At 46.0% G+C, this 16,784-nt stretch overlaps 1 protein-coding gene across 4 annotated transcripts; it reads left to right on the top strand.

Annotated features, from left to right (window-relative positions):
• The first annotated feature begins 1,519 nt into the window (after positions 1-1,519).
• On the top strand, positions 1,520-15,644 carry LOC142776365 (uncharacterized). 4 transcript variants are annotated; one of them, XM_075879914.1, is made up of 7 exons: positions 1,520-1,749; positions 2,210-2,324; positions 3,428-5,291; positions 7,278-7,453; positions 9,368-9,414; positions 9,861-9,966; positions 15,386-15,644. In XM_075879914.1, exons 3-7 carry the CDS (start codon positions 3,463-3,465, stop codon positions 15,475-15,477), a joined length of 2,250 nt encoding a protein of 749 aa, XP_075736029.1. In that variant the 5' UTR covers positions 1,520-1,749; positions 2,210-2,324; positions 3,428-3,462; the 3' UTR covers positions 15,478-15,644. The 4 variants fall into 4 exon arrangements, with proteins under 4 accessions (XP_075736029.1, XP_075736030.1, XP_075736031.1 ...); XM_075879915.1 differs by lacking the exon at positions 2,210-2,324; XM_075879916.1 differs by lacking the exon at positions 9,861-9,966.
• Positions 15,645-16,784: the final 1,140 nt, after the last annotated feature.

Below are 16,784 nucleotides of genomic sequence, written 5' to 3'. Positions count from 1 at the left end.
AAAGCAACGAAAATGGCTATGAACAGGGGTTGCACAAGAGTAGTTTGTGCTTGAAGCGCTGGCAAACTAACCTTCGCGCTGCGTTGGCCGAGAGCAGCAACGCGTCGCTTTCATTGCAGGTGGTGGTGGCGCCATCTACCAGGTGAGACATAAAGTGCGTCAGTGCACGGCCTTCAGTCAGCCCACTACCCCTTTCTAGAACACTTTAACTACAGTACCCATAATTTCCATGGTCGCTGAACGATCGCAGCGCTAGAGTGCCCTCAGGTTAATTTTGAGAAACTCCATGGTACCAGGTAAGCGTCTTTCATCTGCGGCCTATAGGGGCGCGTCAGTCGAGAGTTGTTCGAGACCTGCAACTGTACACCGCTACTTCGGAGGCTATGCAAAGTGTTGCGTTGTTGCACCGTTCGCCACAAGTGACGCTAGCGATCGAGAACATTCTAAAATAAAGGAGGGAACAGGTGTTGCAGCCGTTTTTCTTCTCATGCGGCAGGCATCTTATAGAGGAGGCGTTGGACCGACCAACGCCTCCTCGAGGAAGATGCCTGCCGCATGAGAAGAAAAACAGCTGCCACACCCTTTCCTGCCTTTATTCTGAAAATGTTCTCGCAGATGAAAAACGCATGACCTACTACACTCCTGACCTGCCCAGAGAGCACCTCTTCCAGCGCCCACGTTCTAGTTCATACCTTCTGCCGCTAGGGCCGTCACCTACGAGCGGCGTGGCGCTAGGCAGCACCTGTTCGCTGACGTCACCTTCACTCTTTGTAGTCAAATTTTAACCAACAAAGCACTCGTAGTGCGAATTTATGATCCACAATTTAGAAATATCCAGAAATAATAATACTAAAAGACATTCAGAATTTTTTTTGCAATAAAATGCACGCGACAACGCATAGGCTGTCCAAAATCATGTAAATCCACGGGTTTCCACGTTTGTCAACCAGTGTGCTATAAATTCTTAAGCGCACTGAACAGCTTACTTGACCAGCAATGTATGGGAAGAAATAGTCACATATATGCCGACAGTTCACCACAGAAAGCAGGCATTCTTATACCAGCGCCTACAAAACAACCGTAAAGAAGCAGACGAACAGGTTATAGGTAGCGCCACCTACGGCGAGCGATTGAACGAGAGCGGGGACACGCGCTCCCATAGGAACCCCGCTATCTGAACAGGTCAGGAGTGTAGTAGGTCATGGAAAAACGCTTAGCTGGTACCGCCCGCTGCCGTGATAATGAGTGGATGAATGGATATGGCTGTCCTCTTTAGATTAGGCGGTGGCTAGCGCCATCAAGCCGTAATACTTAATGAATCCAAAACTATATTTATTTTTTTTCCCTTAAAAAGTGAGTTTGAGAATTCGTACTTTGCAGTGAACAGTTTAAGTTTCACTCGTGCCTTGACGAGTGAAATAATAGTCTTGGTAGCGAGCGTCACCGTGCGGAGCTTGTTTAAAACTGAAGGCAGGCCAACTCCGCGGGGAGCGCGAGCCATTCCCCAGGCATTGTTTAGAGGAGGCGTTGGTAAAGTCATTCTTGAACGCTATGGCGATGGGTTCGGAGCCCCGCAAGATAATCTGCATTATCTTGCAGTTGTAAAAAGTTGTACCGAGCGCTTGTAGCGTTTCGGGCCTGTCTGTAGGGATTTACGACTCGCTGGCGCTACGCGTGTGCGAGAAAAGACGGAGTATCGCTAACACGTGCGGTGGTCCAAGCCCATGACGGTTGGCACCCATCGCGCAGGTAAGCACGCACTTCTTCGAATCGAATCATGCGTAGCGCCTTTTCTAACGTTATCGAATCGCGTCCCGCGGGCTATGGGTGCTGTGCCGATCTACACTAGCCTTCAACTTTTTCGACGGGGTGCCGTTTGTGCCGACCACGGACCGAAGGATATACCGTGGTAGTCACCTCAAACGAGCGGCCACTTGTTGCGTTCATTTCAGGCCTACGTGCTTGAGCGAGCCGCGCAAATTCAAACCGCTGGCGTCGTTTGTCCTTGATTTTTTTCTTCTTTGCGAAGTGAGCCTTATGTTCGCTATGGTTTGTGGCACATCGTTCAACCCGCGAGAAGCGCTTCGCACCGATCAATTCTACCGCGGCACTGATCGCAAGCAGCGGTGTTTCGACCTTACGTATCCTAGCGAACGCCGTGTTTTGTTTTTATCTTCGCTCAATGACGTTATTCTTCTCTTTTTTTTAGGCTGCACATCTAGCATGCGTCCCGCACGGTCAAGTTCAATTCGCGTATCCGAACTTCCAACTTGGAAAATTATATGCCGGTGTTCCTAGTCACCCGGCCCGGCGTTGTAACTTTGGTAAGTCGCTTCTCCGCTAAACAAGGGTGGCGCATACTTCATACTAGCCGTAAATACTACGCTTGTCGCTAGTAACTTTCTTACGGATGCACTAGAAGGCGTAAACGAGAGAAACAGTGCGTATATTGCACTGCGATGCGAAATGTGCTCGAACAAAACGACCCTTCTCCCGCCACGTATGGCACCGCTGTGTGACCGACGCCCGCATTTGTTCGATTTGCATAACGAATTGATCTCCGCCGAATGCGTCTGTGCCTTTGGAAATCTGGCACCGGTTGCCACGTGTGGGCGCCAGTGGTGGGCGCACGTGATTTTTAGCCACGCTTGGGCCATCGCGGCGACTGCTCGACTGAAACAACTGGCCGCACCGTCAAGTAGTACTGAGTGTGAAAGTCGCGCTAGTTAAATTGGTCAGAGTACTTTGAAGCTAACTACAGCAGCCTCAGTAGGGCCCATCGTCGTGTGTACTTCACCGTGTTTCCAAGCAGCGCTATTTTTCTTCGTGAGAGATAGACCCGCTTTCAGTAGTTTAACACGAGACGCGTCTGCATCACATATACATGGCTCCTGTGGCTGCGTTTTTGCCCTTCTTTTAGTATGTTTGCATGTGTAACTTCTGAATGAGTAGTATTAAAGCTGTCTTGTAGCAGTCTTGTTGGCGTCGCGCATTATTTCGTCTGCTAATTTTAAAATAAGGGACGTTTCTTTATTTTGATTTCTTGTTCATGTGGGGTTCAGCTGTTGAGTTATGTTTTTCCTTATTTTTTGCATTGTTTGATGACTTGATAACTTAGTGGAAAAGAAAAGGCATAAGTTCAGGAAAAAGGTGGAAGCTTGAAAAGACGAAAAATTCATCAACACGAGTTGTCACTGGAGCCATTGTTTCGACAAGCGAGCTTTTCTTCTGGGCTGCAACTTGAAAGTTCAGGGCTGCTTTGACGGAAAGTACGCTTGTAAAAATGTCGGTTCCAGCGTCAACCCATGTTCAAGAATTTTTCATCTGGCAGAGAGAAGCATTTTTGCATTGTTTCATGATGTGAATGACGAGTTGACCGAGAAACACTCTTTTGCATTGTTTGACACTGTGTCGTCTTCCTTTGCAGCACATTAGAGTGTGCTTCATATACCCTTGTGGACCATGATGAATGGAAGTAGCAAGTCGCACGAGACGCTCAAGGAGTTCCTCCGCAAGCGAGTCGAATCTCACCCGGGCATCTCCATCCAGAAGTTGACTGGTCACCTGTCCCAGCTTCCCGCTGAAATCCGCATGAAGTATGGGGGCAACGTCGACTCCATTCGCCGGGTGCTCGAGCAGTTTCCAGACATCTTTGTTATTCGCAACCATGATCAGGTTCACGTGACCACGTCGAAGAGTTCCGGCAAGACGACAGGAGCATCGTCGTCTGCGGGTGGCAGTGATGACGAGACCACCACCCTGACAGGTGCCAAGGGAAAAGTTTATCGTTTGTTGAAGACATACGGCTTCATTTCGGTGCAGCACCCGATTAGCACGAGCGTTTACTTTAGCCTGCGCTCGTTTGAAAACGGACAGCATTCGAGTCTCCTCTCATCTGGCCTTCAGCTCGGAGACGGTGTCGTTCTAGACGCGGAGGTGGGCCCGAATGAGTGCGAGGCCAAATTTCGCGCCAGCAGGGTGGCACGTATTAAGGGCGGGAATGCCGCTACTCCGTCCGATTCGTCGTCGCCGGCGTCGAAGACTCCGGTGTTTGCACCACTCGTGAATCGAACTGGTTCCATAGAGACTCTGAAGGATGAGTTCGGTTTTATCAAATTGGAAAAAGAGCAGGAGTGTGCGTTTTTTCACGCAGCCGAAATCGAGAGGCACCTCGGGACAGCTGTGCCCGCTCTGCCAGAGGTGTTGGCCGTCGGGGACAAGATTCGCTTTGACGCCGACCTCAACAAGAACACGACTGCACGGGCCAAGTGGGTCGTGACGACCATACACAGCATACAAAATGTTCCTCCGTGCCATTCGGGTAGCGAGACGGAAGGCAGTGAGATAATAGCTCCGGGTACTATCGTCAAGCGAGATGGACTCATACAGATGGTCCAACCGGAGTTTGGTTTCATCAAGTTTGGTACAAATTACCGTGACCGCGCCTTTTTTCACCTTAACAATGTTGTGATGCCGCTGCGCGACACTATCAAGAGCCTACCGGACGTGTTCACCATCAACGATCGCGTGCACTTTGAAGCCAAGCCTAGCCAGAAGCCTTCTGAGAAGGTCAAATGGCAGGCGACGGTATGGCTCAGTGAGTTAGGGCCCAAAGGTGACGGACTTGATTCTGCTGATGAGAGCGGTAATGAGATACTCCTTTCAGACGACGAATCGGACATTAGGGACCTGATACAGGAGCCACTGGCTGCCGACACTGGTGACGACATGGGCGACGACATTTTGGGAGCGGGATCGAGGCTACCGGCCGCCTCCGCAAATACGATAGTGGATGGACTGAAGCAGTACTTGCGACCCGTCAGCCCCGATTTGTTGCCTCTCCCGAAGGACACGAGAAGTTTGTTCGACTTTGACAAGGACGATTCCTTTAGCCCGGTGCCCCAGTCGGTCGAGCCATCCATAGTAATCTTTCAGGGCACAACAGGGCTTGTCACTGACATCACTGACTTCGGTGGCACAATTGAGGTCCAAGACCAAGCGTGTTCAGTGGGCTCGGTAAAGGTGAACTTCCTCAGTGGCGTTTTTTACAGCGATGGGGTGCTGTGTACGAAGCGCCTGTGTGAGGTGCTCGGCTGCGGAGACGTGGTGTCGCTGGACTTCATGGTTGGAAGCAATGGAGGACATGAGGAGGTGCGGTGCGACCTGGTGTGGCAGGGGGCGCGACTCCAGGGTGTAATTCAGATGAGCCCCGAGGATTTTTGCCGTCTGCTGCAGATCAAGGTCCCCACACGTCATGGGGGACCCTCGTACGAAGACTTCCAGCTGGAATTGTGAGTCGGATTTGTCTTTGTGCACCTTTCCTGCTTTTGTCCGTAGTCTCAACACCGTCACTTATTTTAGCATCATTAACAACGTTACAGTGCTAAGAGCATTTGGCTGAATGGCTCTGTGTTCATGGTGCTTGGTGGTAGGCAAGGCTGCTGGTGTTACTTTAAACAAAACTTTTGCAACTCACATATTTCAGTGCCAAGGTTGCTTTGGGAAAACTGGTGCCAGGGAGGGTACAACAGTGTGATGCTTGAAGGTGCGCTGGTCACCTGCGTATTTTACTTGCTCTCTCTGGAAAGTTTTAATCAGTGCAAGAGTATGTATGAATTTCGCTGCGCTGACGTGGTGTGCATGTCATTCCCTCCCTTCTAGTTCTTGTGTTACTTTGTCCTAGATATCTCTTCATATCTGGCCAACAAGGCGGAATTTCTCCCATAGCATTTGCACTGTTGTAAAGTACACCTTTTAGGACATCGAAAGTGGATTTATTTTGAGGTAGAAATTTCACGATCGTTTCAAATGTTTTTGATATTGGCGAGTCTTCTGCTGATGTTTCATGTGAGGGTTAATTCCCTACACTAGAAAGGCATATATGTTGAATTTGTCAGCTGGCTATTGGGTGATAGGCTATTTCAGGGTTTGGCAACATTTTAAGAGGGAGGGCCCCATTGAATGAAGTAGACCATGGAGGCTGAATGGCTAATTAAAAAGGGGTGGAGTGCTTTGCTAACGTAGAAATAGAAGAAAAAGTAAACGAATGGACTATTATGCAAAAAACTAGAAGAAAAGTCATGTTTGGTTGTCAGTATGCATGTCACTAAGTTGTAATTTACAAGCATAGGCACTAAAACCCCACTTGAGGTCCAAACTTCCATTCATGCCAGCCTTCAGATAGTGAGTCTCAAAGGGAAGGTTCTTGAAATGTGCCCAGGGCTACATAATACTGCCTCCCGAGCCCCAGGTTGCTGCGCCCTGGGCTGTGTGAATCAATAAAATAAGGCTTGTGCAGTTTGGACTTATGTTCGTACTGTGAGCCCCACTTATACTTTTTCAGTCAACTCTCATGCTTAGCAGTTGAAAGCTGCTTGTCATGGAAAAAAAAAATTAATTTTGCAGGCGGCCTGGGAAGTGTTGTTCACTCGCAGTAGCATGGGCCGAGATCTTGTACCCACTCCAAAAAAGAAAAAAAAGAAAGAAATGGTGTCGCTGCATGTAATTGGTTGAAGCTTGCATGAATGTCTCTTGTGTGTGACGTATGCAGGACAATCGACCAATGGCTCGAAGAAAAGGTAATGTGTACAAGATCCTCCAGGCCTTGGTGTTCACCTTATTTAGTTTAAACAAATGATGCAAGCAGTAGCTTAGCGGGTTCTAAGTGCTGGATATATTAATAAAGTACAATTGACCATTGAGGCAGTATTGCTCACCAGTACTAGACTACGAGGGGCGTTAGTACTTCCTTGACCCTCTTTTTGCTGTACTTGTGTTCCATGCAAATTCGCAGTGGCTGGCTGCCCACACCCATGTGTCAACATTAGCTTCTTTAAATTACAAGGCAGTTGTACTGAAATTGCAGATTGAGAACAAGACAGCTTTAGGTGGCACATATATAGTGGAGCGGTTGCGAAGTATATTACACTTCGAGTAAGAGAGAGTAGATGCGACACCCTGTAGTGTTCATATTATAGGTTGACGAGGACGAATGCTGGGCATGGAGCTGTGGTTTTATTTCTCGGCTGTGACACATTTACCTAGGAGGTGAAGTGATTAAAAAAATAATAAAACCTGCGCACATTGGTGTAAATGTGGTTTGAAAAAAGCCCAGATAGTCAAAAATAATCTGGAGTCCGGCCCCGCCCCTGTAACGCAGTGGGCTTCGTAGTTGTCATTGCTTACGTACACTACACCCTAGAACTTGACTCGTGCGGCTTCACTGTACACGTGAAACTGTTCAAATGACTACAGCGCCCTTTTTTTTGTCGTAACAGGGAGGAGGCGGGCCACTGCATGTCCGCGCGCACAAGTATATCGAACAGCATCAACCTACACAGGAGAAGGAGCCACCACAGTCCGCCATCTTTCCCGCTAACGTCCAGCGAAGCTTCGCTGTCTTCACCATCGGGGAACATTCACGGGGATCGTGCCATTCCAAATGGCATCTGCGGTGAGTTAACAACAATGCAGCCCTCAACCAACCGAGTACTATTAAAACATGTCACTCTATAGACTACTTTGCTGATAGCTTTGCCGCCATAGCGACGCTACATAATACTGAGCAACCCCCTAGCGTACCTATGTTTTCCGTAAGAATGCTTTCCCCCCCAAGACCTGTCATTCCCAGAATGCCGTGGTTCTATTGAGAGGTCAGAAGGTGAATGCAGATGGTTTCGTGTACATAGTCAGCCAGAGTGATAGCCACAGCTATGCACCTGTTGACAGAGGAAGACAGGGGAAACTGGCCAAATAGGTCTAAGCCAACGCGAAATAACGGTTCTGCTGAAATGTCGAGGGATCGAAGGCAACCCCCGAGGAGGGTCGATGGCATTATGTGGCACTGACCACACACTGCAGTGTATCCACATATGGAGCGTGAAAGCCTGGCTGACAGAAGCGTCGGTGGATCTGGTTGCAAGTGCGCGATACACGAAGATGACGGGCGGTTGGAAGATCATGAAGTGTGTGAAGAACATTCGAGCGGAGCTGTTTCGGAGCAGCAAGTAGCAGGATTGGTCTGTCAGGGTGAAAGTTGTGGGGTTAGAGCGTACCATTTCGGAGGACGAACGAGCAATAAGTCTGTTTGGTGGACGACGAGTCTAGGCGTTTGATGATCGTATGCAAAGATGCATCACCGTGTTGCGGTGCATCATTGATGGACGTTTTGCACTGCCTCCGTGATAAGCCAGTCTATGACCAAGTGACATCATGTGATGACATCATGTGTCGTTCACATAATGTGACGTCGAGGATATGTTTTGAAATTTGGCTATCTGGTTATATCACGCTGACATCATATGGTGATAGCGTGGCGATTATTTTTTTGCATCAGTTGTGTTGACACGGATGCCATGGGATGCCAACCAATGCTGACACTCAGTTTTTCTTCTTTGATGAGGCACTTAAGGCTTTAGCCTCAAAAGAGAAAAAAGCACTGTGCACTAATCTTTGCGTATACAAGCTTTCATGTAACCTGAAAAATATGGTAACTGGACATAATATAAACTTTTCTGCCCATTGTAAACACTTTAAAGCTTGTGTCCCAGTCAAATTACAATGGTTCAGCTGCTGACTGCAAGTGTAATTTTGTCTACGAAATAGCACGCAGCTGCACAAAAATCTACATTTGACAGACAGGGCTGTCCTCTTGAAGAACAACACACGTGTTTGCTGACAATGTGAAGAGTGCATTTGACAACACTCTGGCATGTCATTATGAGGAGTGGTCAGTGCACCCTTCTTTTTGAGTAAATTAGATTTCTTAAAAAAAAAGTGCTGAAGCAAATAAAAACAAAACATCAGAATAAAAGCAGCATTTAGGGCAAGTTGGTACAAACTCGGTAAGACTGCGGAACAAAAAAAAAAGGGGCATGGACAGCACGGAAATCTGCTCTGTTGTCCGTGCCTTTTACTTGTTGCATAGTCGTACGGAAACATCAGAAGCATCCTTCGTCAGGAAGACAGCAGATTGGTGCATCAGCATGCCATTCATTACTTTGCCTTAGTGAAGAGGAGTTATCGTTTCTTGGCCATTATTTGCAGTGTAGATAATGTTATAACTAGTCTTACTCTCCATGGGTCTAATTCTTATTTTCTGAATTTCAGAAGCTTAACTTATAAGGGTAGAGAAATGGCTGGCCTTTTTCATTACTAAAATGCATTGAAAGTTGGCACATGTACTACTACATCTTTTCTTGTTCTTGTTTTTTCACTATTATTTGCGTACTACCCCTCCCACATCTAGTTTAGCATGTCCTGTTTAGTTTTTAAATGTTGGCTTTGCTGTCGCTGTGTCCCTATTAATTTGCATTTGGCAGACTCACGGGGCTCAGTTATAAATACCCGGTCGTGTTTTTTTTTTCAGTTGGAAATTCTCTCGCAACTAGTGCTCTCTTTTCCAACGACATAAGCGTAAGTACTGCACTCTTGATGTCGAACCCATCAGCTTGTGCTTCACTGCGTTCGATTTTTGGTGCATTTCAGTAAAAATGTTTTCTCCAAGATGCACCAAAACACCATCACTTGTATCACATGATATTTGCAACACCAGATGCACCAACATTCTCTCTTTAATGCAAATATTGGTGCAAACTTGAAACTTGTCTAACTTTTGACACGCTAGTGGATTCATAAAGTGATCTACTCATTGTCTGTTGTGCTTTGCTGTCAAATTCAAGGTCACAGGTTCGATTCCCAGTCATTTTGCCTGCTTTGCGACAGGGTTGAAGTAATTGTGTTTGGCTTGTGCAAGTGTGTGAGATATTTGAAATTTGCCTGTAGCTCATAGCTTACATCATGATTGCCTGTGCATTGCTTAAGGATATTGCGTAAATGGGTCTGATATTTTTGTTCAACAGTGGTCAATCTGTTGCTGTTCCGTCTGGTCCTGCAATAACTGGAAAGCACCAACTACTGTTGCAGTCAAAGCCTGCTTCAATGACTGCTGCTTCAGGGAAATTTTCGGTACAATGAAAAATTCTCTATTCCCCCTCAGCACGCCTTGGGAGTAAATGCATAAATATCGTCATAATGAACACTTTTTTTTGCCATTTGCTTAAACAAAATTCGGCAATGCAATTTCAGGCCCATATATGTAATGCGGGGCAGTAAACACAATCTTGAACATTTTTATGCATGGTTTGAACACGAAAGTAGGTGTAAGAAATATAAATCGTGTGCTTGGGGGGGGGGGGGCACCATTACATAGAGATGGCAATGAGATTGCCCTGCTTTTACCACTGGCTTGATTCTTAGCCACAGACAATCCAAAGCTGAAGTTCAGTTGCTCGGTTGCCCATACTGCCGGGCGCAATCTCGAAACGATGCCTTTTTAGATGCAAATCCTTTCTGTTCTTTATACACTTCGCCAGTGTAGTCACTGGTCAGAATGACTGCTCATCCGCGTTATTAACAAAATCAGCCTGCCACGGCAAGTGGATGACAAGACTATCATAGAGTAATGCGCAAGTTACCACTTCGTAATACCACGCCTGCTTCTCGGTGTTGTCAGATACCTTTTGACGGCGGACAACTGCTAAACGTGCAACTTTTTGGTTAGTTCACGGAAGCCATTGTTTCAGTGTGCATTTCAACTTGCCGTCACTATGCATGTGCGAGCATTGCGTCACGATGCTGCTGGGAAAGAAAACAAAGCAGCCGACACTATTTGAATTTTGTGAATAAAACTTCCTTTGTCTTGCTAGTTTAGGTCAACTATATTTTTTTGGATTTCGCTTCAATGAAAATTTTTCCGTGCCCCATCAATCTTATTGTAGCAGGTTTCAACTTTACAGTAATACCTCGTTAACTCAAAGTTGTAAAAACCAGGGAACATTTTAAGATAAATGGATTTTCGAGGTAAGCAAAGTTGCACATTGCCGGGAAAAAGCACTTTTCAGAAAAGTCATTATTACTTGCCGGCTCTTTAATGGCAGTTTGTACTCTTTTTTTCTCCTGCAGGTATAAAAGAGAAAAAAATAGGCGTAAAGAGGCTTTAACTGGCTGGATTTCGCTGCGCTGCCGTTTTATTTAGCCTAGAAAAACTGCCTAATGCTCCTCTGCTTTCCGGTCGTACTCGGGCCTAGACAGGCGTCCTCTAGCTGCTTGACGCATCGCATCAGTCTATCTTCTTTGTCGTTGCACTCGACGTTATTCCAAAGCAAGCGCAGCTAATTTCTCGTCTCTGAAGATGTTTGCATCGTCGTCTCCACCGTCCTCTACGTTAGTGGCCGTTAGAATGATTTTGCCGTCCGTCATTTCTCCAGTCACCGCCACATTCTGCTCAAACAGCGTAATTTTCGGCGGCACCCTTACCTTTAAGCTTGATAATCTCTTGACAAAGTTTCTCACAGTCTCTGCTAAAATTCATCCAGCACCTTCTGCTTGTTTTTCAGCATCGTGGAAAGCATAGGCAAAGGAATTCCGAATTCCTGCTCGATGCTCAATTTCATTCGGTCTTTCTCCATCTTCTTAATGAGGGCAACCTCTTTTTTAGCGTTAGAAACTTGCACTGCTTCGACACCGTGCTTGCTGCACTCACGCTAAGCTGCCGTTCCTCACAGTCGGTGAAAAATCTGTACTGCTCTGTTTGCACAGATGAACGAAAATCACACCTCAGGGAAAATCACAAGCACTGCACTTGCAGTGAGCAAAAAAGAATTACCACGTGGTTTGTGCAGATGAATGGAAGTCACACATCGAGGAAAATTATGTGCCCTGCACAAAGTGAACAAGGCAAACTACGCGAAGCATGGCCAGAGGGCATCCCTGCTCAGCCCATGTGTCACATGATGTGCCACAGGGTTGCTTCACAAAGTTGATATGTTGCAGGGCTGAGACTTCGCGCACTTTGCATTCGCGAAAAGCATTGATGTAGTCGCAGGCGCAGCTAAATAAGAAAAAAAAATCTACTGATTTCAGGCATGGCAGCATTGCGCAAACCTTGTGAAATGTTGCGGCGGCGGAATTTTCGTTCCACTCCCAGTCAAGGTTTTGAGTTGTCCCCTATCCGACCCAAAAATACTTTGAGATTAAGGAAAAAATGTACATGGGACGTACAGAAACGTGTTTGGTGCTGGTGAAAATTTCTCCTTAGCAAATTTTTCGAGATATGTGTTTGAGTTAACGAGGTATTACTGTAGTTTCGTTACGCGAGGTACTCGTTCGTGATGAGGCACGGGATGCTCAGAAATTGTGCGTTTCCAGTTCGGTGGTGTGGTGCGGGTACTAGAAATGGTTGGCACAATGCCGACACGGTGCAAGCTGTGGAACAGTTTTCTAATTTTCACACGTTTTTCAAGGTGAAAACAAAATCTACCTTGCACAGACATAAAATATGTGCATAGGAAGTGTTTTAATGACATCCACGTCTGCGTGCTGTGTTGTCTGTAAAGATGCAAAATTTCTGGCAATTTTGAGGAATTAGAAGAAAACCTTTTCTTTTCACGTTTTTTTCGTAATCTTGAGAAAAATAAAAAATAGGTTTCTTTAGCATATGGCAATAGTTTTGCCAAGTGTCAAAAGCAATGGCTTTTGTAGTGTAAATAACCGAAATTAAATGTTTTTTTTCCTTTTTTTACAAACGAATGCGGCATTCAACAGATCGAAGCCAGCCAGAAGCATCACCGCGATCTCATTTAGCTCTCATTGAATGGGTGCTTCCTAAAATTGCTATGGCGGTTAGAACAAAAAACCCAGAATTTGGTCATGGCTTCGACTAAGGATCAAGATAGTAAAAAGATGAAGTCCAAACTCTTATTCAGAGTTAGCATCTCTGGCTTCATCTGTAGCTTTCATCATCTCAAGATGCACTTGGAAAAGCACAGCTGCTGTGCCAGTGCTTACAGACCTGTTTCCTGCCACCGGTCTTCTTGACCATGAAGTACATCCATGCTTCTTCAATTAGCCCAAGCCACAGAGCAAGAATTTTCGAGCAGGCGAAACTGCACTCGCTCAAGCGCCCTGAAAAAGTCACGAAATCGGGCACAGCACTTATGAGCCCGCTGTCCTGAAACTCCGCTAACGAAGAAGGTAAAACCTGCACGCCGCTCTCATCACACTCTAATTCAAGGCCACTGTGCTCCGATTTGCTGTTCGGGCTTCACGTCCGACTGGGTGTTTCTATCCGGCTCCAAATTTTAACGCGACAACATAAAAGCTCGTTTCCCAGGAAGGCTGACGTCAGCGTCGTTAGTAGGGAAGGAAAAATCAGTGTTCTCCATGACTGTGAAATTAAGAAAGATGCAAATGTTTGCGGTTCTAGGCATGTTTTAGATAGAAATCGCATTCACACATTCTTCATTACACGCAGCTGTTCGGCTTCAGAGCTACAACACTGCTGGAAGCTACTTTGAAAAAAAAAGAACTATGAATGTCATGCAGTGTCATGTAAAGTGGATGGGCAGAGTCGCCATCCGAGAAGTGCTTTCCACAAACGTAGTCATGAGGCTTCAGCTGGCGATCTTTCTTAGGTATGGTGCGAGCCCACATTTCCAATGTCATTGGGTCACTAACTACATTCTCCTTGCAGGATGTGTAATTGCTGTTGCATTTTGGCAGCCCATGTTTCCGCCTCATCCTGAAGATGAATCTTGCTCGAATTCCGCAAAGCGATCTCCCTTGTCGCGACGTGAAAGGGGTGCACAATCAGTCGGCACAGCTGGCACAACGCATTGAAGGCACTGAGAGCACCACAGAGGAAGGGAGAGCATTAGAGAAACAGAAAGCCTGCGTATTGCGAAGGGATTTGCGGCAGCTTGTGGGGAACTTTTTCTCCCGATGTAACCCGCGCATGCGCACTCACGACATGGGAGCGAGGAGCAAGAAACATGCTGCGGACGTTGTCTACTCCTGAGCCATTACTAGCAGCTCGTTTTGATCGCTTTGCGGCTCGTAATTCTAGCAGTATCAATTAGTAACTGATGCTGAAATATCTGTTGCATCTAGTCATTCATGTTACGCACAAAAATGGGGAAAGTTTTGCTGTGCATGAGGCGCTATTATGATTTTTATGTGTAGCGTTCGTAGAAGCGCGTGTAAAAGATGGCAACACATCAAAAGTGTCACCTGCTGAGCGTTGCCGTACCTCATATTTAAATGGAAGACGCTCCTTAAAGGAGTAGTGTGATCGTACAAGCCAACGAGAAAAATGGGTGCGCGTTGCAATCGATGTCTTACTTTTTCTTTTTCGTCGTGTAAACCGGGTGTGTGTTACAATTGAGGGCGCGGCAAAATCGAGTAAATACGGTAAATTGTGTATATAGCAGTCATATGTTTCTCTAGTTTCGTTGTTTGTAGTGTTACGACTCTTGATTCATATATTGATGATTGATTGAATCGATTGATTGATTGATGAGTGATCCACCGTCATTTGGTGTTTTGGTATGATGTGCGATGTTTTGGTTTCACTTTCAATGCCTAAGCTTTATTTCTGTGCCTTTTCGCCCTTGGAAATTTTGGCCAATATTTTCAACTGTGCCGAAATAAAATGAAAAAAATTTTTTTCGTACTTTTTCTTCTTTTTTTTCGCGCTTCGCATCTATAGTCGTCTGGTGCATGGTTGTTTTGCATTGGCACGCTTGTGCCAAGCTGGCCCTGTAGGAAGAGAGCGCGTGGAAAATTTTCAAACCGTCCTGTCATGTGTGAAACCGCTGGCATTGGTGGTCCATCGCGTTGGTGCAGTGGTTACGGTTCTCGGCTGCAGACATGAAAGTTGCGGGCCCAGTCCTGGTCAAGGTGGCTGCATTTTGGTGATGGCAACTTGCTGTCGGCGGCCCGTGTTCCGTGTTATGTGAATGTGAGTTGGAGAGCACCAGGTGGTTGACATAGACCTTTTGCACAGAGTGCCCACTTTGGTACTTTTTTAGTGTGCACCTTGTGCTGAACAAGGCGTTCTTGCGTATGTCACGCTCTTATGGACCTCATGTACACCATGGTAAAACCTTGTTAAAAGATCTTTCCATTCCTGAACGTCGCGGGATCTCTGACCGACGCTTCGCGATTCCCATAAAGAAGGCTGAGTGACTGGGACCGCTGACTTCCCCCTTGCTGAACCAGAATGACCGTTTCTAGGCTAGGCGGCGCAGCTAAAATAGCCGGAGCTAGAGAGGTCTGTGCGGGAGAACTAAATCGCCAAAGTCCGAGACCTTTCGACAGCGTACATAGATGCTCTGCTCTCTGAAGTAGTTGTAAATAGAGTAAATAAACGTCATGTTCGTGGCATACAAACCCATCGTAAGCGAGTTATTATAATCGATCTTTTTTTAAAACAAACTTGCTAATGTTGGATTGAACGACTCATATCAGCTTGTGTTGGTGAACTGGTGGTTGATATCGGCTTGTGTTACCGCATGTTGCTCTATACCTATATATTTCTTTATTTTAGGGAAGTGTGCTTCGTCGTGTTGCCAGGATGATGGCCGAAGAACTTCACGCGCTGCAGCATCAGGAGCGATTGGCCAAGAGCTCGGTTCGTGATGTGGCTACGCAGACAACAGAACACGGCGTGCGTTCCGTTCCGTGACGAGACTCTATACGCAAGGAGTAAGAAGACATAAAGAAAAGACGAAGAGAAATAATGGCGCTCTTATCGAGTGCCCGACTAGCCTCGACGACCTTGACGTCGTCACATCGTGCCTTGGGAAGACGGGGGGTGGTGGGGGGGGGGGTGGAATGAATTGTGTGTAGTTGCCACGGTTAGTTGTGCCTTGCATTTTTTTTGGGGGGGGGGGAATGTCACATCGTAAGGGGAGGGAATCTGGTTCCACAACCCTGCTTGCTTGTTGTCCTTGTTGTTATTTTTATTTGTTTTCTTTTTCGTTGTTATATTCTTTCTGTTTATATTCATTGTTATATAATTTCATTCCTTTCATTTCATTTCAGTCGTGCACGTTTTTTTTCGTACTGGCAGTTCTACAGCTCTGTCACCAATATATTTTTTATTGGCATGTGGGTGCTTTTAGCATCAATGTCGGTACATGAACGTTGTCTATGATGTCAGGGTAGCGCTGTAACTGAAACGGCACTGTCTAACTTCTTTACGAGCTGGAAAATCGGTAGTTAAATGTTCAGTCTTGGGAGTGGTAGCGCTTAAGTAACGAATAACTAAACAAAGATGCAAAGCATACCTGATTCACATCATCTCTCCATCATTTCGTGCCAGTTTAGCTCTACCTCCTAGACCGTAAACTTTGCCCACATTACGTTCTTGCAAAGCATTGCTTTATCAGACTGTGAAAATCAATCAACAATTGCGCGTGTTTACAGTTTGAGAACACTGCCCACGCCTTTCCTGAATGGCACGTGAGCGGATAGTCAAGCTAGCGGACTGTTCTTCGGTGAGTTGTAAAAAACTCAGCTCAATATTAATAAGCATTTATCACTCCATAATCGTTGTTGGAGAACTAGCTAGTGATTTGTTTATGCAATGGGGAACATTGATTGGCTCATTATATGCTTGCCATGTTAGTACAAAATGAGTGTGAATAGGTGTCAGTTTTGCTACTGAACACAAAGCCACGATTAATGAGCTAAATTATGGCAAGTACATTGTGGAGTAAATTATGTCAACAAGCGCATTGCTTGAAATATTCATTGCTCATGTTTTTAAAGTTTGACAAGAGTTCTTATTAAGTGAACGGAAGTAAATTGGTGCTAACCCACATAAGTGCATTTGGAATCGGAACAAAGAGCATTTAGTCGAAATTCCATATGCTTTGGCATTTCAAATAAATGGCTTTATTGGTTAGCAGGAATCAACACTGTGCGGAATTGTACGTTGAGCA

Source organism: Rhipicephalus microplus, chromosome X (assembly GCF_043290135.1).
Source record: "Rhipicephalus microplus isolate Deutch F79 chromosome X, USDA_Rmic, whole genome shotgun sequence".
Taxonomy (NCBI): domain Eukaryota; kingdom Metazoa; phylum Arthropoda; class Arachnida; order Ixodida; family Ixodidae; genus Rhipicephalus; species Rhipicephalus microplus.
This window is presented reverse-complemented; position numbering and strand designations above follow the sequence as displayed.

Excerpts from the sequence above, each read along its gene's own strand:
- LOC142776365 (XM_075879915.1), top strand. The coding sequence starts at position 3,463 with ATGATGAATGGAAGTAGCAAGTCGCACGAGACGCTCAAGGAGTTCCTC. Across the intron at positions 5,292-7,277 it reads GAAGACTTCCAGCTGGAATT|GGAGGAGGCGGGCCACTGCA; the intron begins GTGAGTCGGATT and ends TTGTCGTAACAG. Across the intron at positions 7,454-9,367 it reads CATTCCAAATGGCATCTGCG|TTGGAAATTCTCTCGCAACT; the intron begins GTGAGTTAACAA and ends TTTTTTTTTCAG.